This window comes from Ambystoma mexicanum, chromosome 13 (genome assembly GCF_040938575.1).
Source record: "Ambystoma mexicanum isolate Mex_15411 chromosome 13, UKY_AmexF1_1, whole genome shotgun sequence".
Taxonomy (NCBI): Eukaryota; Metazoa; Chordata; class Amphibia; order Caudata; family Ambystomatidae; genus Ambystoma; species Ambystoma mexicanum.
This window is the reverse complement of record NC_090938.1, coordinates 676064243-676089429: the sequence shown is the minus strand read 5'-3', so window position 1 is coordinate 676089429 and position 25187 is coordinate 676064243. Positions and strand designations below refer to the sequence as shown.

General features: G+C 48.0%; 1 protein-coding gene across 1 annotated transcript in view; it reads left to right on the top strand.

The window, feature by feature from the left end:
* The window catches only part of FBXO47 (F-box protein 47), a 1436412-nt gene that overhangs the window by 825431 nt on the left and 585794 nt on the right, over positions 1-25187 (top strand). Inside the window, exon 9 of the mRNA XM_069634700.1 lies at positions 21774-21850. Coding sequence (XP_069490801.1) covers positions 21774-21850 — 77 coding nt within the window. The remainder of the gene's footprint in view (positions 1-21773; positions 21851-25187) is intronic.

The window sequence follows — 25187 nt, the reverse complement described above, 5'->3', positions numbered from 1 at the left end:
GAGATTTGAAATGCATCCACTTGCTAGAGAAGCCAGAGACTGTGCTTAGCTCAAGTGTGCCGTCTTGCCCTGTGCTGAAAGCTTGGGGAAGGGAAGCCAACGGCTTGAATATCCTGGCATATAATTTCTTGAACACTTTTCTTTTGTATAACATTGTTTCCTACACTATTTGTATTTAGAAGTAAGGATTGGCAATAAGTTTATTAGTATAAGCCCTTTTATTTTGACGAGACACCACTAGGATTGCGTTATTATTATTTGATGGTCGTAGCTTGTCCCATCTTTAGATTTAGAATTAGATAGGCATTTTTCAAACCCAGTTAAAGTTCAATAAATACCCTTGAACTGTGATCACTTGTGTCTGTCTTACTGTTTGATAGCATGCCTTCCTTACAGCTCCTTTATAGTAATCAGAGCAGTTGGAACGTACATCACCCACAAAAGCTTGTCTAGGGAAAAGAAGATCAACAAATCTTTGAAGGTTTGAAACAAATACTGTGCCAAGAACCTGTCTTGAAGATGCCTGACTTCAATCGGAAATGTATTCTTCAGACCAGTGCCTCTAAGTTTGGGTTGGGAGCTGTGTTGTCACAAGAGCATGACAGCATGGAGCACCCCGTCTTGTATTACCTAGAGAACAATCATATGGCATGGTTGAGCTTGAAGCCCTAGCCATCAAAAGAGCAATCTTTAACCTGCATTATTATCTAACAGGAAGAATATCCCGGCTCATGACAGACAACTCTCCTCTGACTTGGATGAGTCTAAGAAAAGATTCCAAGGCCAGAGTCACAAGATGGTTTTTAGATCTTGAACTGTTTTGTTTCTCGAACATCAAAAAGGGAAGGAATAAGGCAAGGTGGACTTTTTAATCCGTTTCCCACTTCCTAATGAAGGAGGAGCCTCTCACTTAATGGGAGGGGTAAATGACATATCTGGACAATTTGTCCCTTCTCTTCAGGCGGTAGCCACCCCTTTTGAGGCTAGGGAGGTGAGCCTGCTCAGCAAGACCCACCCTAGGAGTCTGGGCAAGTTGGACCTCACTGGGAGTGACTCTGGTCTCAGGGACAAGGGCTCCAATCTGGTAAGGAGCTTCCATTACGGAATACATTGTCTGCCTAAATGGGAATCGGAAAGACTGTTGTTTCTTCTGTTTTGAATTCTCCTAATAGTGACATTTCTTCATTCTCATTGGCTTGAGCTAATGCTGAATCCCGCCTGAACAGCACAGTCAAAGAAGAACGACACGCCCCTTTTGTTTGTGATGACGGCCATAAAAAGACGATGAACTTTGAATCGAGAGGAGAGAATCCTACACAGAGGTGAGCCTCTAACGGGAAGTCTCCCTGGAGGGGTGGAGCAATGCCAGACCACGGAGCCGGTGAGCAAACGAAATGCTCGCAAGATGCTAAAGGCTGGTGTCCTGGTCGGCAAAGAATCCTGGGTCAAGAAGGATACAGGGACAGTAAAGTAACCGTCTCATCTGGTGAAGCAACCACACAGAAGCCATGATGGGCCTAGGGTCCGTTAACAGACGGCGAGACCAGACTGCAGTGTAGAGGTCAAATCCCCACGCACTGCACGAGATGTGCATTAGCTGTCGATCAGTGGAAGGGAAGCAAACACTTCTGAAAAGGTAATGTCATGGAGAGGGGTGAACAAAGACTTTAATTTCTGCAGCTAGGAAGGCCACAAGGGTTACGGGAACCAGATACACCTGAATAGAGACAAAGCAAGCCTATCAGAGAGCTTTGGGGAGCCCTAGGAAACCAAAAGACTTTGGCACTCAAGGCTGGAGAAGCTACAAGGGTTACGGGAGCCCAGAAAACCTGAACAGGCAGACACTGTACCAAGGCCCTGCTAAAGCAAGCCTGACAAAGGGCTGCAGACTTTGGGGAGTCCTAGGAATGGGTTTAAGTGTTTGAAAAAGAATTATATGTAAAGGCTTATAAAAATGACCTACAGAACCTGCAGAGAGCCTGAGAACTGTACTGCAAGAAATTGATGAAGTTTGACAAACCTTTTAAAACCTTCTTCCAATCCAAGTGTTGGGCCAGGTAGAAGCCAACAACAGAGGCCATTGCTCCGGTCTCCTTTATGTTAAGTTCTCCAGCATGGGGTCTGGCATGGATTCACATGCTCATGAATATTCCCCGTCGTCAGGCTGGGAATCCTCGGTAAAGAAAAATCAGTATCAGTTTCGTTTCTGATCTGTCTTTCGTAGTAGTAACCAATCACTGATCTCTGCGTCATATTGACCACAGCCAATGACTGCCATCTCCCTAAGCCCCGCCTCTGGCAGCCATCTTCAGATTTTTACTGCACGTTCAAGTGTTGGGATCCTGGCTGGTGCTATTGCTCTTGAGCTTTAGTGCTTTTTTTGTGCTTTTTCTTAGGAAAATGTTCTCTTTTTCGGTCAAAAGAGCCTCAAGCTCCACCGTTTCTTTATCCGATCAACGGGAACCCGTGTCGGATTCTTCTACGCCCCTCAAGGGTGAAGATTTCGTCGAGCCACGCTTTTGGAGGACTCAAGAAGTTTCTCAGGCCCATCTCGATCATGGCCCAGGAGAAGGGAAGCTCGACGCCCGGAAAGCTGTTCAGGGTCTGCCCTGGATGCCAGCTTCAGAATGTCTTTAAGGAGGACGAACACTCCCTTTGCCTCCACTGCCTGCATGAGGACAAGACGCACGTGTAGAAGGACTGTGCGTTTTGCGGCAATATGTCGGAGCGGACCATGAAGGACCGCCATCTGCGTCTCGCCAACTGGCTGGAAGGGAAGAGCCCGTCAGGCGAGAAGAAGAAGAAGTTCGAGCGGTCTTCTAAGACCTTTGAGGGCGCCCCGGTGACGGGGGTCCAACAGAAGGCCAAGCACCGCGAGTCCGCTGGCACCGGGAGCGCCGAACGGTCGGGCTCTACGGGGGCCAGGCAGGGCGCATCCTCCCCGGCGCCATCAACCACGAGCCAATGCTCTGGCTCGGGTAAGAGGAAGGCCGAGCACCTGGCAAAGCTCCTGGAGAGACCCCGGTCGAGCTCGAAGGCCCCATCGGAGGGGGAGCGAGGCGGTGACCCTCCCCCCAAGGAGAAGGTGGTGAGCGCACCTAAGGTGGTGAAAGCCTTGATCCACCCGGCCAAGGCCTCTATCGAGACAGTCACGGCGGCCCTGGCTCAGCCTGTGGAGGCTACACCAGTGGCGGCGACCTCGGGGCCCAGAGTCTCCCTGCCACCGCGGAGGGAGTCCTCTTTCATGCCCAACGACAGGACCCCCGTGAAACCTCCGACGGGGAAGAAAAAGGGTGGGCAGGAGGTCGTCGTGGATTCGGCCTCAACCTCTGAGGAGGAGCTGATCGAAGTCTTAAGCCACGGCGTTGGCGTGGAAGAAGACCAGCCCGTCGGGAGGGACCCTGACGTAGGAGACGACAAGAACGTCGAGGGTGCCGACGGGGCTCCTGACCGCCCGTCGGACTCCCCTCAACCAGTGCCGCAAGACAACTCGGTGGCCATTTTGTTGGCTATACAGTCCTTATGCTCAGAGATAAGGACGAGATTGCCGTTACCACCAACGGAGGAACCTCTCCCGACGGGGGACCCGGAGCCAGGCCCTTCTGGGAGCCCTCCGCCTAAGAGAAGGAGGATTCATCCTCCACCTCCTTTTCAACCATCGCGCTCTGCTTAGCCCTCCTCCCCGTCCACGACCCGTGGGGATGATACGGGGACTGACACGGCCGCAACGGGCACAGACGACGAGGTTTACGACGAGGATCTCCCGTCGTCACCTCCTCCCCGCCCGACAAGATTGGATCCTTTCATGCCATGATCGCCAGGGCATCCGAGCTTTTCCAGCTCTGCCCGGAAGAGAAGAAGGAAGGTTTCCTTTATCAACGGCACGAGACCAAGAGGAAGACGGTCCTCGCTGTACCTCTACTGGACGATATCTGGGATGAGGGTCTCGCCCTCCTCAAGAACCCATCCACAACGCCTGCGAGAAGGGATTGGTACGAGAAAAAGTACCGGGTCCCGGACGCGGCCCCCTTGTGCCTTTGGGCACAGCCGACCCCGGACTCGGTCGTCTCTGCGGCGGCCAGGAAGAAAGCGGGGGGGGGCCTCGGCCTCTACGTCAACCTCCCCGCCGGACGGCGAGGGAAAGAAATTGGACACGATGGGACGCAGAGTCATCTCATCGGCAGCAACAACGATTAAGGCTACCAACGCCTTAGCTATCGTAGCCCGCTACGACAGGGAGTTGTGGTACAAGATCGCCCCCCTGCTGGACTTCTTACCAGACGACAAGAGGGCGGAGGCCCTAGAGATCTTGCAGGAAGGAGAAGTGGCGTCGGACCATGCCATGACGATAGCGACGGACATCGCTGACACTGGATTTCGCCAGTTGGGCAACGGCGTGTGCCTTAGACGGCGTGGATGGCTCAAGGCAACTGACTTCCGTCAGGATGTGCAGACCAGAGTCTTGGACATGCCGTTCGACGGGAGCAACCTGTTTGGGAAAACAGTGGACGATTCCCTACAAGCCATCAAGACGGACACAGAGACGGCCCGGGCTCTTGGTGTTGTCCAACAACGACGGCCGCCCTTTCAGAGCGGCGGAGGCAAGCAGGGTGCCTCCAAAGGTTCCGGCGGCGGATTTTCCACCTATCGTCTAGCGGCCCGTTCGTCGTCACAGGAAGCCTACAGGGGACGAGGCAAGTCGGGCGGACCCCGCCGTCGTCGCCAAGGAGGACAAGGCGGCAAAGCCTCGTCGAAGCAGGACTGAACCGGCCGTGGGGTCGGGCCCCCACCGAAGCACCCCGGTGGGAGGCCGGCTGGCGAGCTTCGTCAGCGTGTATGAGTCAATCTCCACCGACCGTTGGGTGCTGGACGCCCTGGCCCAGGGTCACGCGCTCGAGTTTCTAAAGAAGTGCCCGCGCGTCCCCCCCGTGGCCAGGAAGGAACATCACGTCCCTCAACTTCTCTCGGAGGTAAAGGCGATGCTCAAGAAAGGCGCCATCGAGCTCGTCCCAAAGAGGCTTCGGGGCTCCGGAGTTTACTCAAGATACTTCCTCGTGAAGAAGAAGACGGGAGGATGGCGTCCCATCCTGGACCTACGACGACTGAACAAATTCATCAAGGCACAGAAGTTCCGGATGGTCACCCTCCAGCACGTCTTGGGTCAACTGGAGGAGGGCGATTTCCTGTCGTCGTTGGATTTGGAGGATGCCTACTTCCATATCCCCATCCTAAAGGGACACCGAAAGTTTCTCAGATTCGTCATCCAAGGGCGTCACTACCATTTCAGAGCCCTTCCCTTCGGATTGAGGTCGGCACCCAGGGTGTTCACCAAGTGCCTCGCACCGGTGGCGGCGCGGCTGCGCCTGGAGGGGATCCACGTCTACCCCTACCTGGACGACTGGCTCATCCGAGCAAATACAAAGGAGCTTGCCGCGGAGCACAGGGCGAGGACCGTCCAACTACTCACAGACCTGGGATTCTCCATAAACTACGCCAAGTCCCACCTGGTGCCCGCTCAAGACGCACTGTTTCTGGGAGCGAAGCTCGACACAGTGGCGCTTCTGGCCTCTCCGTCGGAGGAAAGGACGAGGGCCATCCTGGGCAAGGTGCAGCGGATGCTGGTTGCGGACGCGGCCAGGGTGAGGTCCATCAAGTCCCTCCTCGGAATGATGTCTTCTTGCATTTATCTCATCCGCCTGTGCAGGCTTCGGATGCGCCCGTTACAGGAGTTCCTGGACGCTCGCTGGATCCAGACGACGGGCAGCTTCGAGGACAGGATCACACTCGACGAGAGCTTCCGACGAGCGATCCGGTGGTGGGGCACCCGCGCGCATCTGACGGCGGGCATGGACTTCCAGACCCCGGGCCACCAGAAGACAGTGACCACGGATGCCTCCCTGGAAGGGTGGGGAGCGCACACCGAAAATCTGCATGCGAGGGGCCTTTGGTTGCCGACGGAGAAGTCCCTCCATATCAACGTCCTGGAACTCCGTGCAGTGTTTTGGGCCCTCAGGTCCTTTCTTCCGTCCCTCAAGGGCAAGGTGGTGAGGATCTTCAGCGACAACACCACCACCATGTTCTACATCAGGATGCAGGGCGGTACCAGATCCCCAACCCTGTCCAAGGAGGCGCAGGATCTGTGGCATTGGGCCGTCGCCCAAGGGCTGTTTCTGGTGCTGTTTCATCTGGCAGGGATAAAAAACACCATCGCCGACTCGCTCAGCAGGGAGCTGCGCTCGTGCCACGAGTGGGAACTACGACAGGATCTAGTGGACCGCCTCTTCCGACGGTGGGGCACACCCCAGATCGATCTGTTCGTGACAGCGACAAACTCCAAGTGCCAGAGGTTCGCCAGCAGGTTTCCCCAGCCGAGGAGCATGGGTGATGCTTTCTCGTTCCCCTGGGAGGGCCTGTTCTTATATGCGTTCCCTCCATTGCCGCTGCTGATCCGGCTCATCAACCAGCTCAAGAGGTCACGGTGCAGGATTATCCTCGTCGCACCTGCGTGGCCGAGGCAGATATGGTTTCCGGACCTTCTGGACTTGTCAGCGTCCCCGTCAATCAAGCTGCCAGTGGACGCGGATCTTCTCTCCAGGGAAGGAGGCGCCATCCTCCATCACGACCCGAAGTCGCTGGACTTGCAGGCCTGGCTCCTGCAGCGTTAGAGTTTGGGGGTTACGACATACCGGCCAACTGCAGAGAGGTTCTTGCAAAGGCCAGGGCGTCCTCAACTCTTAAATGCTACGGACACAAATGGAAGAGGTTCTCTGTCTGGTGCCACGCACAGAAGATTAACCCTCTACGGATTACGGCTCCTCAAGTACTGCCGTACCTGCTGACGCTGGCCAAGTCTGGGCTGGCGCACGCTTCCATCAAGATTCATCTTGCTGGGATCTCCCGATACACCAGAAGCACGGGACGGACATCTTTGTGGTCTCATCGTCTGGTGAAAGAATTCATGAAGGGACTGTTCAGATCGTTCCCGCCGGTGAAGGCCCCGGCCCCGGCGTGGGAGCTCAACATGGTGCTGACCAAGCTCATGGGACCTCCGTTCGAGCCTCTGCACTCAGCTCCGTTGAAGTTCTTGTCGTGGAAAACAGCGTTTCTTGTGGCCATCACCTCCGCACGACGGGTGGGAGAGATCCAGGCCCTTTCCTGCAAGCCCCCGTACTTGACTTTTCACGACACGAGGGTAGTGCTCAGGACGCACCCCTCTTTCATGCCCAAGGTGCCGTCGGACTTCCACCTCAACGAACCCTTGGTGTTGCCTGTTTTCTTCCCGTCGCCTTTGTCGCCGGCTGAAAGGACTTTGCACTCGCTGGATGTGGCTAGAGCGCTGAAGTTCTACGTGGACCGCACGAAGAGTTTTCGGAAGACGTCACAACTTTTTGTGAACTTTGGACCTGTCAATCAGGGGAAGGCTCTCTCGAAGGCTTCCATTTCCAGGTGGCTCTCCGGCTGTATCATGTACTGTCATCGGTTGGCAAACCGACCGCTGCCTGGCCGTCCGAGAGCCCATTCCACCAGAGCGATCGCAGCTACCACGGCGTTCCTATCTGGTGTGCCCTTGCTGGACATCTGCAGGGCTGCTACGTGGAGGTCGACGCACACCTTCACGAAATTCTACTGCGTCGATCAGGATTCCAGGGAGGAGTCCAGGGTCGGCCAAGCAGTGCTGCGCAACCTGTTCACCTAAGGTGAGCCTGGTGAGGAGGTAAGAATTGCTTAATGTTGAGTTTTGGATGTAATGCTTAATGTTGAGCCTTTGCCACCTCCCGTGGTTGTGCATGTGTGTACTGCTACGTATTCTTTTATTCATGAGCATCTGAATCCATGCCAGACCCCATGCTGGAGAAGGAACAAGTTACTTACCTGTAACTGTTGTTCTCTGGCATGGATTCACATGCGAACCCTCCCGCCTACCCCTCTGCGGCTCTTCACTTGGTCATACTGCCACTTCACGTGCTGCCAAATCTGAAGATGGCTGCCAGAGGCGGGGCTTAGGGAGATGGCAGTCATTGGCTGTGGTCAGTATGACGCAGAGATCAGTGATTGGTTACTACTATGAAAGACAGATCAGAAACGAAACTGATTTTTCTTTACCGAGGATTCCCAGCCTGACGACGGGGAATATTCATGAGCATGTGAATCCATGCCAGACCCATGCTGGAGAACAACAGTTACAGGTAAGTAACTTGTTCCTTCTCTTAACTTGTAGGGCCAGTTAACTGAATAGGATTTGGAATAAGGACTTTGATCAGCACCATTAGGTTTAGTTTGTTAGGCAGGGAACTTGCCTTGTGGCGGTAGAGCTAGATGGGCGTTTTATTTTAATTTTCAATAAACACCCTTGAAAATGCCAGTACTTAGTCCGACTCCTTCTTCTAGTTCACCACAGCATGTAGAGGTGCATTAATCCTCTTAGATGTTCTTTTTTACCAGGTATTCTCATTCACTGGGGACTTTATGGCTTTAGGGATCAATTTTGATTCCTTTTGAACGTATTTACCTTTTGTCTGTCGGGACCTGCTTGAAAACTGATGGGAATCTGTTATTTTTGTCAAATCCAGTGGTCAAGAGATATGTAATGGCCTGGAGAGACTTCATGCTCATGCACATGTACCACCTCAGTATGTGACCTAAAGATAGTCCTTCACACTGATTCATAAGCCCTTCGAGCCCTACGCGTCAATGTACGTGAACATTGTCACTTGGAAATGTTTAACTTTAATCGGTCATCACTGCGAGGCATAGCTTTAGCAAGACGCATGCCCTGTACTTAGGGGAACCCTTTTAAATTTGCCTCAGGGAAAAGCGGGGTTCTTTGCAGAAAGGAGCAGAACAAAAAAGCTTGGCACCCCAGATGGAGAGAGCTTGTAGAATAGAGCAATCACGTCCAGATGTCGCGGTGCCAGGAACAGACTTACACCTAGAGTAAAGATGGCCACATTACACCTAACACCTTGGCAATAGACTGATGATCCACAGGTGAGAACTGTTGAAAAGAAAGTAGAAAAGCGTATTAGCATGGGCTATATAACAACTAAAGAGTGCAGAACTAGACAGGTGCCAGTTTGGTTTTTGGCCTACAAAAGTCCCTGGTTAGAGTGTCAGTTACCCAGAGTAGAGAAAGGAAGTAGGCCACAGCGTATGAAGCACAGGAGTGATGAAGTGAGCTGGAGAAACCATGCCATTCAGAATATTTTCAGAAGCAAACAGTCCTGAACTGCTATCTAAGTGAGCTGGGAGCTATCTCCTGGAAAGATGTATGTTGGACACTGTAACTCTTCAGAAGTGAGCTGGGCACTTTATCCCTAAGAAAGAGATCTTGGCACTATACCCCTCTAGAATTGTGTTGAGCACTGTAGTCCCTAACAGAGGGAACTGGCACTGTATCTTTGAGAATGTGGTAAAGAATGATCCATGCACCCCAGTACCTGGAAGAAATACAAAGAATAAGTGGGGCACTATGTCCCTGAGACAGGCAAAAGAAGTGTGCTGGGCGCTATATCCCTGCGAATGAGCCAAGACGTGTACTGGGCCCTTTATCCCAGTTTCTCTATTAGACAAGAACCCATATCCACTGTAGTTTTGTATCTGCTGTCGCCATTTTCTTAGCTATTTCCAAGCCAGGAACACCGTTTTTAGGTTTAGATGAATTTCTAGCACCTAAAGGCATTTATCTTGTGACCATTTTAAAAAGTGAATAAATCCTTTTCAAACTGTCTGGCGGTGTTGCACTTTTTTCTCTTCCACACTATATACACCCCCTCATCAGTACCAGAAAACCACCTTGTGGCGGCATTGTGCTTCATTAATCCAATTTAACATAACTCATTTTTTACATAAGGTTATTACTGAGTTCCATAATAAGCTTGAAATCTGCATCCTGCTTTTTTACCCAGACTCTGCAATAGAGAGGACTCGCTCAGGTATGTGGCAGATAGAAGGTCCAAATTATAGGTTCAAACTGTTGTTATTTACGACAGGTTTTGTTGGGATTCACTTAGAGCAGGGTTGTCCAACTCCAGGCCTTGAGGGTCGGAACCATTTCAGATTTTCAGGATCTCCCTCATTAATATTCATGAGATCTTTGCATACAATGATTGTAAATGTATGCACATTTATCTCATGAATGTTAAACAAGGATATCCAGAAAACCTATCAGTTTTGCGGCCTGGAGTTGGAAAGCCCTAACTTAGAGGGTCCATAGGATTATCTAAAACAGAATAAGGAATTCCTTTTTGGAATAGATAAAAATGAACCATGTTGGGATGGGTTAAACAAAATAGTGTCAGGTTTCACTTTCTGTGGGGGCTACTGGTCTCCCCAATGTTCTCTAAGCTAAGCACAGTCTCACAGATGTACGGGCTCATTACGAGTTTGCCGGTACCTCGCAGGTAATACCAGCGGGATGCAGGCAAACTGCCCCTACCGTTTCCGCCGCCTGATGTCCCGGTATTACCGGGATATTACAAGTAGCGGAATGGGCGGTAAGTTCCCATTCCATGGAGTCCCGTAAGACTACATGGATGGGATTGCCAGAATCACCATTTAGTTGCTGGTCGGGGCCTGATTTACCAGCAGGTCAGGCCTGTCGGTAGGTCAGTGCCCCCACCGGCAAAATTGTGTTTTCCCAGTCAGGAAAAAATGTCAGTGCCGGAATAACCGTCAATTCTACCAGCATGTTTACCGGACCGGGGAATTCTTAACTGTATCTTCAGGGACATACGGTAGGTCCCAGCTGCAGGATGTCAACTGCAGGTATGCCATTTTGCTACAAGATACCTGCAAGCCCAAAATGCCACATGATCTCTTCTCTATCCTTTCTGCATCTAGATTCATCCATCCTTGCTGTGTGCCAGTGGCACCCCCCTGGGACCTGTGGCCCAGCAAAGTGCCTCCTCCACAACCACCTCTAGTGGAAACTGGGCAGGCCGCCAAGGCCATCACTCTCTCTATTTTGTAGGGTCTCTGACGGGCACTTCCAGATCCCCATTAACAAAGGCAACAAAGTCCCTTAGAGGGATAGGATCTTCCTGTACCTTCATGTAGACAATCTGATTAGGGCATAACCATAGGGACTTAGGATGGCTCTACAGCTGCTATCCTATACTTCCTCCAGGTAGTTCATAGCTCTGGCAGTATCCCAGTAGGCTGGCTTTCATGGGCTGCACTGTCCACTAGTAGCCTCCAGATGGAGTCTGAGCCCTTACTTCATCAGAAGTGCTTAGTAATCTAAGTAGCGACATCTATACTCTTAGTTTGTAGTTCTCCTTCATTTGGCCCATCCTCCATCTTCACTAGCAAGAGCCCAGTGTTGCACACTGTAAAAAGGACTGGTAGTTGGGAATGAGAGCATGTACCACAGAGGCTGTAACAGGGGTAGTGGGAGGAGGCGTGTCAGTGCACTAACCATGGCAAGCTATTTAGAATTGTAAACTGCTACACATCATGCTTCCATCCCTTTCACTTCCCAAGGCTGACAGCCCATGAATATGGATTATTGGAGCCTATGGACTAAGAGTAGAGTAGTTGCTGCAGTGAGAACCAATTACTATACTCATGATGGAGAACTTGGAGTGCAAGCAAGCAACCTTTCCTTACTTACTCACCTTTTCATTGACATTCTTTGCCATGTATAGGTGCTAGTGAAATAATGTATTGCCTCGATTAAAATAATGTTAACTTATTCTTTATATTCCACTTGATGCATAATATTTTGCAGTTCTGGGGCTTTGCGAATAAAAGGTGTTGCTATTAATAAGTTAGTAAACCAAATTAGCATTACACACTGTCCCATAAGCATTTGGCGAAATGTGTGCTTATATGCAATATTTGTTACATAATTCTAATCAACCTGGTGGTAGTAGAAACTATCAGAATCAGATGAAATGTGCGGTATGCCCAGTTTTTGTTTAGATAATTAGTAGGCAAATTGACCTACTGTACATTATTTGATGAATGTATATGATGGAGGTACTATATTCATATCCATTACTATCCATTATAGTGTACCTAGCCTGCATTTTATTAACATTCCTTGAAAGGCTTGTGAGGAGAGTGCAGAGGTTGTACACTTCTCTGTTACCAGATTCTCATAAATATAAAAGTCATTGTATTTACAACAAGGGCCGCTGCATTTCTTTGAGGCCATAGGCCAGTGAAAAGGATTTGATGGGAAGCAAGTTGCCTACTTTATTACATAAGAGGAAATCAGATGCTTGGCATCATCGCAGGCCATGTGGGCACTGTGCGACCCCAGAAAACTGGCCTACAAGGGCCTAAGTGCCAAAGCCGTGTGCTACCTCACACTGGTATAGTCCCCCTCTCTGACTGGGATTACTTAAACTCTATGCATGCCTTTAAGGCAATGTGAATCCAAATCCAGTGAAACCACAGAAATTGGATTCCTTTTAGCATAGGGGAAAAGCAATAGGGCTCAGATCATGCGATCATCGCTCTGCGGTTTCCCTGCGAAAGTTGCCCCATGAAACTGAAGAGAGCTAGGAGTACTGATGAAAAAGCATGAGAGAAGTTGGATCTCTATGTGCCAGCAGGGATCCTTGTGTGGAAATTTTGATCTGGCTTGCAGCACAGGAGCCAGAATAGAAACGATTGCGAGGTGTGCAGCAACACTGCAGTGTCTCTATGCCGAACGTATCCTTGGAGACCCTACCAGACTGACGCACATTTTGAGAGCCCCTGCGAAGCAAGCAGGACAAAAGGTAATGTTCCATGAACTACCAAAGTGCGACAACTATGGGCAACAGGGCCGGAGGACAGGTTTGGGACTTTCACCTGAAAATAAGATGGCCAGCAGGCCTTATCTAGACTCGGAAAGCTGCAGACCGGAAACAGCATGGGCAAATGCACAAAAGAACCTAGTTAAGCTATCAACCTACTCCTTGCAAACATGGCGAGCATGAGGCCAATGGGTAAACACTAAAGATTAATAACTAAATACCAGCCTGTTATCAGCACTTGGTGCTACACCTTGGTGTATTTATAAAGAAAACACAACGTTGACCCATCATACACAATCCAAAATGGCGGATTACGCGCGCATGACGTCACCGTGTAATTATAACGCAACAACGTCATCGCTCTCTATTTAACACAGTCGCGCCATTGCAAAACAATACGGCAATCGGACCGAGGAGGAATTCAGCGAAGCCACGAACACATGCAGCATATCAAACCAGTTATCTTTTATGTAGTTTTTTATTCTGTATACCATAGTCCTTCTTACAATCTCTAAATTATGAAAGACCATTAAACTTAAATTCATATGGGGCAGAAATGCTAAGTTGGATCTCCCTTTACCCAACTGGAAGTAAAACCTTAACATCTGCTACAAAGTGGGAAATTATGATATTGAAAACCCATATGAACCCACGCTCTCAGACCTACCACATTTGTAGACCTTCTAACTAAGAGGCCAAACCAATATCTCAGGTAACTTTCAACAAATGTATGTCACTCATATGCCAAACAAATTGTGTTTGTCTTTCCTTTCCTCTCATCCTCAAAAATGGAATTGAAGAAACAAGCCACAAACTATGCACATTAAATAAACCCATTCTGCCCCACAGGATAGTATGCACTGAGACGACTAATTCATGCACCCTAAACACAGCATGACAAGCTGACCAAGCTAAGCGCAACGCAAAATATGGAATGAATGAAAAACTAATTGGAAGGAATTTGAATGACTACACATTATCAATCTAAATTCTAGTAAGTAACAATTCTGCTTTTCGAAGGGATTGTGTCCTCCGACGTATTCCTTATCTTTGATAGATCATCGCCCAGCTTGCTGGCCTCGGAAAAAAACATTTCAGTAGAGGGCGCTGCGCGTCGACGTCCCTCGAGCCGATGTCCCTCGACGGCCTCCGTACCGGCGCCAACGTCACAACGCGTATAAATAGACTTGCGCAGCGTCCGTTGCTCAGTTCCGTTTTTCCGCGCTTCCTGGGGCCTCAGAATATCGTTGCTCAGTTCTTCAGTCAAATATATAATTATTCCTCGTGAATACCGACTCGTACTCAATGGCTTCCTCACCCGAACCAACGACTCCACGATCTGGCTTCAAAAAATGTGGAGACTGTGGAAAGAAAATGTCGTTGACGGATCCTCACAGGATCTGTTTATGGTGCCTGGGACTCGGGCACCGTTGTCCGGAGTGCGAGGACTGCATGTCCATGACTTCGTAAACCTTGAAGGAGCGTAAGGAGAAGCTCGAGAGAGGTAAGGCAGTTAAAACTTAGAAAGTTTCCTCGGCGGAGTCGAGACATTCGTCTCCTTACCATCACAAATGACATTCTCGTTCTAGGTCTCGAAGCAGTTCCCATCACTCTTTGAGATCTAAGCATTCAAAAAAGAGATGTTGAAGATCCCCTTCCTCGTCTTCGTCTTCTTCCGTTTCCCCAAAGAGGGTCTCCTGCCCCACAAAACATAGCTCTCAGGCTGAGTGGGAGGAATTCAGGAAAAAGATGCTAAGCGTCTTCGAGAAAGCGGCCTCGACCCCCTCGAAGACTGCTGAGGGTGATACCCTGGGTGAAAGACCCGAAAAATCAAAAAGCCGCGAGTCGCAGTATTCGGGAAAGAAGCCACTGGTGAGCGTCACGAACCCTCGAGTAAAGGCAATGTTGCGTCTTCGACGCTGTCGTCGAAGAACCCCTCGACACATAGATCGGCATCGTCGGCGCCGTTATCGAAGGGTTCTTCGACGCACAGGTCATCTTCGACACCGACGTTGACGCCGAGAAAGGATAAACCCACGGCCACCTCACAGCCAGTGGCCATACCCAGAGCCTCGAGCACGAGAATGTCGTCGACAACCTCGAGTAGAATCCCGATACTCTCAAGTTCATTGAGGCATCTACCACCTTTCTCGACACCTTTTTTTCGATGAAACGACGTCGACTTTTTCTCAGCCAATCATGACAAATTTGGCTCCTTCTGCTCTGGAAATGAGATTTATACCATTTTCAAGAACTGATCACTCCAGAGTCTTATCTTCTTTTTATGAAGAAGGGGAAGATTCGGATCAGGAAAGACCTTTTGAGTTGCAGGGATCTGCAACTCCTGCACCAGAGGAATTTACCTCTGAGGAAGGTAGGTTGAAAGACCTCCATGAATCCCTACAAGAAGCAAGTGGGTTGGACACTTCCCCCGAAGTGGAATTTGCCACACCAGACCCAGGGGAACATGCTGAAACCCCTTATAGAACCTTGATGGCAAGGATAATAGAGTTTATGGGGTGGTCCACACCCTCACCTGCTTTTCAGCAAAACGACCTCACAGACATCTTGGTCAAAGGTCCACAGGAGGATCCTGTGGTGCCATTTCATGCGGCATTACAAAGGAGAATATTGGCAAACTGGGAAACACCTGAGGTAATCTCAGCAGTTAACAAAAAATTATCAGCTAAATATAGGGTGTCTTCTGCTGACCCTGAATATTTATCCAAACACCCAACTCCGGAGAGTTTGGTTGTTCATGCAGCTACTTCAGCAGGTAGTAAATGGGCTTACCCTACTGTTCCACAGGATAGGGATGATAAGAGATATAACTATATAGCCAAAAAAGTATTTCCCGCATGTAGCATGGCGTTGAAATCCATCAAGGCTACTTAGACGCTCGCAAGGTTCAGCCACACACTTTGGGAGTGTGCTTCATCAGCGGTTGACTGCCTCCCGGAGGAAGAAGAAAGGGAAGCGTTCCTAAACATCATCAAGGATGGTAAAGACGCTATGTGCGAATCCCTTCAAACTGGCATCGATTCTGCTGACAGCATCAGCAGGGGCATGGCAGCAAGTACAATAACCCGGAGATTTGCTTGGTTGCGAAAGTCTGGTTTTGCTCCAGATGTGCAAAGCAGACTCTTGAATATGCCCTTTGACGGCTCTTCTTTGTTTGGCTAAGAAGCGGATGACAGTTTAGAAAAACTACAAACATATAAGGCAGCAGCAAAATCCCTAGGAGCTGCAATTCGTCAGCCACCATATCGCCCCTCAGGAACCTCTTGGAGAGGTAAGTCCTTTTGCTTCTATTCCGCATTCGGAAAAGGCAGAGGACAGCCGGTTCAAAGGGGTCAGAAAAAATACATCCGAAGTGGACAGGGTAAAAATACAAAAGCCTCAGCAGCAGCAGGTGCCTCTTTACCCTCGGCATCTGCATCAGCCGCCTCCAAACCGCTCTGAGGACTCTCTTCACAAAACACCAGTAGGGGGCAGGTTAACTCAACATCTGACGGAATGGAAGGCTATTACGTCAGATGCTTGGGCATTGGAGACAGTTGCCCAAGGTTACTGCCTGCCTTTTCTACGCATCCCTCAGAGTCATCCACCGGGGAACAGCTCTCTGAAAGTTCCAGATCCGCTCCTCTTGCAGGAAATTGTAGACCTGCTAGAGAAAGGTACCATAGAACTGGTACCTGTAGCGGAGAGGAACAAGGGCTGGTACTCCCCCTACTTTCTCATACCGAAGAAAGACGGAGGACTGAGACCTATCTTGGAGTTACGAGAATTGAACAAGTTCCTCAGGAAGGACAAGTTCAAGATGGTAACTCTCTCTCAGATCCTTCAGGCCCTCCAGCTCCAGGACTGGCTGGTATCTCTGGACCTCCAGGATGCTTATTTCCATGTGCCAATCCATCTCAAACACAGGAAATACCTGAGGTTCGCAATTGGCGACTCTCATTATCAATTTCGAGTTCTGCCATTTGGGCTGACCTCCGCCCCGAGGGTCTTCACCAAGCTAATGTCGGTAGTGGCTGCAAGTCTAAGGGGGGAAGGGATCCACGTCTACCCCTACCTGGACGATTGGCTGATCAGATCAGAGCTGTATCTTCGGAACAAGCTCAGATCCAGCTAGATTAGGTCTGCCACTTCCTTCACAAACTGGGCTTCTCCCTCAATTTAAAGAAGTCACAGATCATACCATCACAGAGACTCCAGTTCATTGGAGCGGTCCTGGACACTTCCCTGGGAAAAGCCTTGCCACCAGAGGTGAGGGCTCAAGATATTCTGCAGATTGTCACCAAGTTTCAAAATGCCCAACGTCTCCCAGCCTTCGACTTCTTGAGGTTGCTAGGCCTCATGGCATCCTGCATCTTCCTCGTGCCAGAGGCTCGCCTGAGAATGAGATCTCTTCAGTGGGCACTGAGAACTCAGTGGTCGCAATTCTCAGGGAGAATGACAGACCTCCTTCAGGTTCCGGATAAGGTGGCTCGAGACCTTCAGTGGTGGGCCTGCCAGAAAAACATCTTGAAGGGAGAACTGTTTTGGCAACCATGGCCGGAGATAACAGTAGTCACAGATGCCTCACTCACGGGGTGTGGAGCCCATACCAACGACTTGACCATCAGCGGTCGTTGGTCTCCATCGGAGATCAGACTACATATCAACCTGTTAGAGCTGAGAACAATCAGACTAGCGCTGAAAGCTTTTCTGCCATCTGTACAGGGGGAAAATGTCCTGATAATGACGGACAACACAGTGGCCATGCACTACCTCAACAAAAGAGGAGGCGTAGGATCAGTGCCACTGTGCAGAGAGGCAATGCAGCTCTGGTTTTGGGCAATTCAAGAAGAAATCTCTCTATCGGCAGTTCACCTAGCAGGAGAGAAGAACTTGACGGCGGATGCTCTGAGCAGGCAGAACACAGTCTCCCACGAGTGGGAACTAGCTCAGGAAGTCCTTCAGGAGATCTTTGCCCTTTTGGGAACCCCTCAAGTGGATCTGTTTGCCACCAGTACCAACAGAAAGTACGATTTGTTTTGTTCAAGGGAATTTCCCCCGAGAGGAGCTCTAGGGGACGCGTTCGTAGTGGACTGGGAGTTTCCACTCCTGTACGCGTTTCCACCAGTCCCTGTCATTCCTCAAATGATCAGGAGGTTGAGAAGATTCTGGAGAACCATGATCCTAATTGCCCCAGACTGGGCCAGGAGAACGTGTTACCAAGACCTTCTGGACATGTCCATCTGCCCTCCAATTCGTCTTCCACTCAAGGAGAATCTTCTCTCACAGAAGGGAGGTCAGGTTCTCCATCCAGACATCAGAACCCTCATCCTTCACGCCTGGCTTCTGAAAGGTTGAGATACAAGAATTGGGCACTCCCTGATGACGTGATGGAAGTGTTGCTTTCGGCCACAAGGCCAGCAACAAAGTCTTTATGCCGCTGCCGTTGGAACAAATTTTGCAGCTGGTGTAGAGAAGAGAATATCGACCCCTTTTCATGTGGTACACCAACGGTGTTATCCTTTCTACTCTACTTGGCAAATTCAGGCCTTCAAGTTGGCACTATCAAGGGCTATCTCGCAGCGCTATCGATCTTCAAGCGCACTGCAGAGGAGCCTTTGTATTTCAAATTACCCTTAGTAATACAATTTCTAAAGGGATTAACTAATGTCTACCCTCCAAGACCTTTCCAGGTTCCTTTATGGGACTTAAATTTTGTCTTAAATTTCCTGATGTGCTACTCCTTTCGAACCACTCCACTCTTGTTCGCTAAGATTTCTTAGCCTTAAAACTGTCTTATTAGTGGCTTTAACATCTGCTAGAAGGGTGAGCGAATTACAAGCTCTATCCTGTAAACCCCCTCATACAATTTTTCATAAAGAGAAAGTTGTCCTACAGGTGAAGCCTAATTTCTTCCCAAAGGTGGTTTCTGAATTCCACATCACTCAGAAAATTACCTTACCTTCATTCTATCCGCCTCCCCATCCGGGGAAAGAGGAAGAAAGGCTACATAGGCTGGACCCAAAGTGGCCTTTAAGCTTTTACATCAGCAGACTTGCTAGGATTAGGCAAGCAGACCAACTGTTCGTAGGTTACTCAGGGCACAAATTAGGACTACCGATAACAAAACAAACCATTTCCAGATGGATTATTTTGGCCATCCTGTAATGTTACCAACTAGCAGGGAAAGAGCCTCCTCAAAATCTTAGGGCTCATTCAACCAGGGGTATCGCAGCCTCCTCGGCCCTCCAAAGAGGGGTTCCGGTTCGAGACATATGTACGGCTGCCACATGGTCGTACGCACATACCTTCACAAGATTTTACAACCTGGATTCCTCCTCTAGTCAAGAGACTAGGTTTGGCAAAGCCGTATTACATTCGGTTCATTCCTAAAAGGAAACATGGCGTTTTACTCCCACCTCCAATTGCACACCACTGCTATGGGAGTCTATCAAAGATAAGGAATACGTCAGGAGGACACAATCCCTTCGAAGAACAAGTTACTTCTTACCTTGTAACGTTCTTTCGATGGGATGTTCCTCCGGCGTATTCCTTATCGCCCCTCCCATCCATCCCCGCAGTAATACTTCCCTTGTGGTTGCAGCTTACACTCCTTCAAGGTCAATAACCAATTCATGTAAAACAACTGTTAACGTCAAAACGGAACTGAGCAACGGACGCTGCGCAAGTCTATTTATACGCGTGGTGACGTCGGCGCCGATGCGGAGGCTGTCGAGGGACATCGGCTCGAGGGACGTCGACGAGCAGCGCCCTCTACTGAAAAAATGTTTTCCGAGGCCAGCAAGCTGGGAGATGATCTATCATAGATAAGGAATATGTCGGAGGAACATCCCATCGAAAGAACGTTACAAGGTAAGAAGTAGCTTGTTCTTTTTGTATAATCTTCTCCAAACTTTTGTAGTACAATTCAAGTGACAATTGCATACCCTGTTTTTTTGTTTTGTTTTACCCCCAAAGGCACCACCATATTCCATAGTCTAGCTATTTACAGCTCCAGAGGAACCGCCATATGACAAGGCGAGGAAACACGTGTTGGGGAGCACACCAGAAGGAAACATAACATCATAAACAATAAGGAGCCCCAATCACAAACGGGAAGGATCTCAACCAACTAAAAAAAAAAATGCGTCAAGGAGACAATTATGACACTATAAAACAAACCAAATGAAGATGAAGCAGGATAGTTAATTCAACTATCTACTTGACATTAAACTTACAAAATCCATGAACCAAGCATAACAAAGGACTCAAAAACTTGATGAACGACAAACAGGGTTATGTTCAACAACACTGAATGAAGCCAATTCATTACATGATTATTTTTGAATAAAGAGAATTCCAAAATAATTAAAACAAACCAACAGGAAACAAAACTGCAAGGAAGTATCCACCTGAACTACAATACCAATCAAGCTTATCATCAATTGAATGACTACCAATTCAATTATCTACCTTACAAAGGATCCAGAACAACCTTATGAACTAAATATAGGAAAGAATTCAACAACTGTATGGCAAAACAATAAAGAAAAAAAGATTCAAATACTCTAACTGCAAATACTGTCATTATTTATACCGAATGTTCAAAGTAACACTACTGGATATAGTGAAAGCGCAACAAAACAGGATTCTCACTCTCTACTCAAACACCAAAGATTGGCTCAAGGCCTATACAAGTGTTCTATACTCGTGAAGAACTGCTTCCCTTCCTTGGTCTCTTACAAAAGTAAGAGACCAAGGAAGGGAAGCAGTTCTTCAGGCGTCAGCGAATCACTAGGCAGAAATGAAAAGAGATCAAGGCTCGAGGAGTGAGGCAGAGAAGGCTGAACCCGAACCACCTACGCAGGCTGAAAGACCAAAAAGCACTTAAGGACCTGTGCAATCTTTGCATGGTGACCCAATTGCTGATGCTTGAGTTGAGAGACTGGAAGGCCTAATAATCCTGATGAAACTAAAACTGTGTAGAAGTGATATGGGCACTATCCCTTACACATGAGCTGGGGACTTTCCTCCTAAATTGATTACAGATTCTGAGCTGAGCTCGGCTCTATCTACCTGTGACTGTGAATAGGGCAAAGAAGTGAGCTGGGCACTATATATGTGTGACTGTCAATTGGGCAAAGGAACAATCTGGGTGATATAGCCAAGAGACTGTGTTTTGAGAAGCAAAGAAGTGTCCAGGTTCTACATCCTTTCAGATGGGGTTTGAAAAGCAAGAAGCGGCCACACGCTTTACCCAAGATTATATATTACATTAGTGAACCAACATGGGTGACCAATATCCCAGTTAACACAAGAACCCTGACACTTTATGGTTTACCCTATCATGACAACCTTTGCTTAGAATGTTCCAAGATAGGAACATTATTTTTATTTGCAAGTAAAGCCCCAGTCCCTGCAGACTTGTATCCCGACCACATCTTCATAACTGTATGGCCAGGTGAACTCATTCTTTGATGTCATATGTTTTGCCGCTGTGCAACATATGATACTCTACAATCACTCATTTAGGTGCTGGGAGATAATTTCAACACGGCAAGTCCATCAGAAAATGTTTCATTAGAAACATGATTTTTAGAAATGACAATTAGCCTCCAACAACTCCATTGGCATATTCCAAAAAGGTGCAAAGGGTTTTTGTGACTGTGTCCTGTTGTGAGTATGAGTATTCTCTTTTCTGTGCAGAGAAGAAATGTGCTGATCCCTTTTGTGGACTGTCGATAACTTTCTTTCCCAATCTTGAATGCAACGTTCTAGCGCAACCCTTCACTTGCTTGAAAAACTGTTTTGTAAATAGGTCTCAAAACCTTTTTAGAATAACTCATTGTAAGTCTGCTTAGGAAAAAACACCTTGCATAGTATTCTAATCTCCCGATAACGCATTTGCGTTCATCGTGTGACAGGACCAACTAACATAAACCAGCACTAGCCACATTTTTATATCTGTACCAATGTCTGCTGTGCGGAACTTGACTTGCTTCTTACCTTGCATTTCTCCTCCTACAGGTCTGCTGTTTAAGAGATGCACTCTGCTGCTCCCCACCAAGGAAAGGCTGAAGTTTATTCACAAGATACTGTCAGACGTAAGCGAAAGAAATTTAAACATATTAATCAATGGGGTATGTAGAGCTGGCATACATTAAATACTTTTGTAGGTGTTGCAAACTGATTCTCCAATTAGAAAACGGTATCCATATTATTCAAGGTTGCTCACGCCTATTCCCTATTTTCCTATTCTAGCTCATTCCCAATTTGTTTGGACTATTCCTGCTTTGAAAGGCAGGCTCGGAAGCATTTCTAAAAGAAAGCTTTTAAAATGTGCTGCATGTGATGCGTCCACTTGTATCCACTATACATAAGGCACCCAACTGCCACTCAGTGTTTCTGTTTTTTCTGCCTATTTGACAGGTCAGCATTTTGCTGTGACCTTCCCTTTCTTCTTCACCTGCTATGACTTATCACTGCAAATGGCAAACCGGGGGAGTATTTTTTCTCAAATCTTTTTTGTAGTTGGTCTTTGAAAAATAAATAAAACAATTGATTTCAGATTTTCACCAGCAACCTCACTATATGATGTACATGATTCGCTTTAATTGTACCATTCATTCTAGCAGGTACTTTTCCACAGCTGAACCTCCCAGATCTGTTGTGGTATGCATCTGAAACCTCCACCATATGATTTATTGCACTTTTCTCTGGTTTTTGACCAAAGTCTCAAGAAGAGCTTTCAGTTTATGTAGAAAATAGGATTGGTACCACAGTCAACAGTTGCATTCATTAAACGCTGCTGGAATCAGATTCGAGGGATTCAGTGTCAGCTGTGGTATCGAAACTGGCCGTTTCCCTATGTACTGTTACAGTATCCCCTCTTCTGTTCTGGTCTTTTGACCACCCGATTAAGGGGGATCCACCCTAGACACAAACTCAGATTAATATGTCTCAAAGGGAAAGTGTCCAATTCTCAGACATGACTTCCTGGGGTAACAGATGTATTCAAATCAGTCATGGCTACAAAGGAGCCGCAACAGTTGAATTAATCAAGTGTCTTTGTGTTGTGAATCCACAGAATCCTATACATTCTGCTCAGGTGGTTATCGAGTTCACCTCCTTCCAAGGATCCGTTATCAAACGATTGGTACCATTTGTTTCTAAAATGTACTCAGGTGTTCCTAGCTTAATGATAGTTAAAAAGGCGTTAAAACCCTTGGTACTAGTGCTAATACCAGAGTGTCCTTCTGCCCCAGTAACCTGTTCTAAGTATAAGAACAAGTCATGTTTTCAGACCTAGTAGACACACTTTTCAATTCTTCACTTGCTGGTCCCCTGGGTCTTCATCTTTACCCTCTGTGAGAGATCCTGCTCTCCAATGCAATTCGAATTGATCTGTTAATGCATGTACAGACCCTTCATGCCAATGGGTTTCTATTATCTAGACTTTGTTGAAAGACTCCCTGTCTTGTGGCAGTACCATCTACCAGACACATTAGCAAAATACAGGCCCTTTCTTCAATGAAGTCATACATAGTATTCCACAGGGACAAGATGATTCTTCATACAGGGCCATTGTTCATTCCTAGCATTTTTATGACTTTCATCTAACCCTTAAAAGTCTTCCATTCTAGACTGTACCTTTTCTCAGCCGAGAAGATGCTGCTTAAGTGGATGTTTAAAAGGCAATTCCATTTTACCTTGAGAGTACTAAGCCATTCAGGGCAACAGAGCATATTGTTAGCGCTCATGGTGTTTTTGTGCATAGCAAGAAAGTAGTCAAGACAATCTTAGCTGGATGAATCAATTCCTGCATTTCTTGTTTCTACGAGCTTTGACTTCTTCCTGCTCCTCCATGACTTGATGCACATTCCATCAGCGCAAAGGCAGCATCGGGGGCTTTTCAGATACCTGTTCTTGTCTTGGGCAGCTACTTGGGATACCACTCAGGCTCTTTATTATCATTATTTGTTGGAGGTCGCCTCTAAAATGGTTTAATCATTTGGTCAAGAAGTTCTGCTCAACCTGTTTACTTGAACCAGTTTGGCATATGCTGTCAGTCCCTCCATGTATAAACGTGTTTAATCTGGTTTACAAACAGGTTGGAAATGAGGGAGAACAGGACAACTGAAAAAGTAAAAGATATTTTCATGATGATTTCCAGTTTTCTTAGTTCTTACTCTCCCACGTTCACAAAACTCACCCGTTCATCCCTTTGAGCATATCCAGAGATTCAAGTTCATCAAGGGTAGGGTAAGGAAGTCACTGCACTTCATTCCTGAGGAACATATTCACATCCTGTCATGACCATTGCCTCACTGGCAAGTCAGCCTTCCATTTAGGGCCAGGTCAAAGGCCTTAAAACCTCATCCAAGACTCTCTTGGAGTCAGTCCTGGCACCTTTGGCGCCAGGCTCATAACCATCATGAAGACCAACATTACAATGGGACTAATTACTTGGGACTATTTAACTTGGGCGGGGGGGTGTTCAGCCAACATGGAGGCACACACATTGTTCAGTTACAAGGAACTGAGCTATGCGGTCTAGTCTTTTGGGTGTGGCAGGCCTGGGACTACTTTACCTGCAATACTTTGGGTGTGGCAGGCCTGGGACTATTTTACCTGGACTACTTTACCTGAGACTATTTAAACCACACCCAAACAGCAGAACATGCTTTGCGTTATTCTGCTGTGGGCAGCGTAACGCTCACTGTGTCCAGTTCTTTGATGCCATTTTACCTGAAACCAAGGACCTGCAGAGAGAGAAAGAACACTACGAAACTTACCTGGAACAGTATTGTGTCTTCCATCCATCGCTGACTTCAGTTCCACTCACCTGGAGGTACGAACTCCATCATCCGGCACCGCATGCATCCTGGAATACCATAACCTGGAAAGAGAAGAAAGAAAGACTGCATTAGTAAGCGTTTACTCACGTTTCCTCCCGAATGAAGAAAGCCACACAATTCTTACCTGGGTAGTCATCTCTTGGTCAGTATCATTGCTGGAACATTACAGCGCTCGGCGAGGAACATCGCAACCTGCAAGGAGAGAAAAGACACAGGTTAGCAATAGAAAAGGCGAAACAGAACCGCGCATCATGCATTACTCACCGGACAGCATCGCGCACACCGCGCTTTCACCTACCGGCCCATGCTCATCTTCAAACTGCATGACAACACCAAAATACCTTTCCATACCTAAAAGCAAAGAAGCAAGACATTATTATTTGAACAAAGAGGAACATAAGAACTACATATAAAGACTGTAAAGCAGCAAACCTACAGAGTCGCAGCAGGCCTGGATTCCCACAGGGGGGCTTGCACCAGTGAAGTAACTTGGTCGCTGCTCGCCCCCCACATCTACGCACCCCTACCACGAGGAGCAGGACGGAGAATCCACCTTTTACAATATTAACGTGAGGAGAAGGCC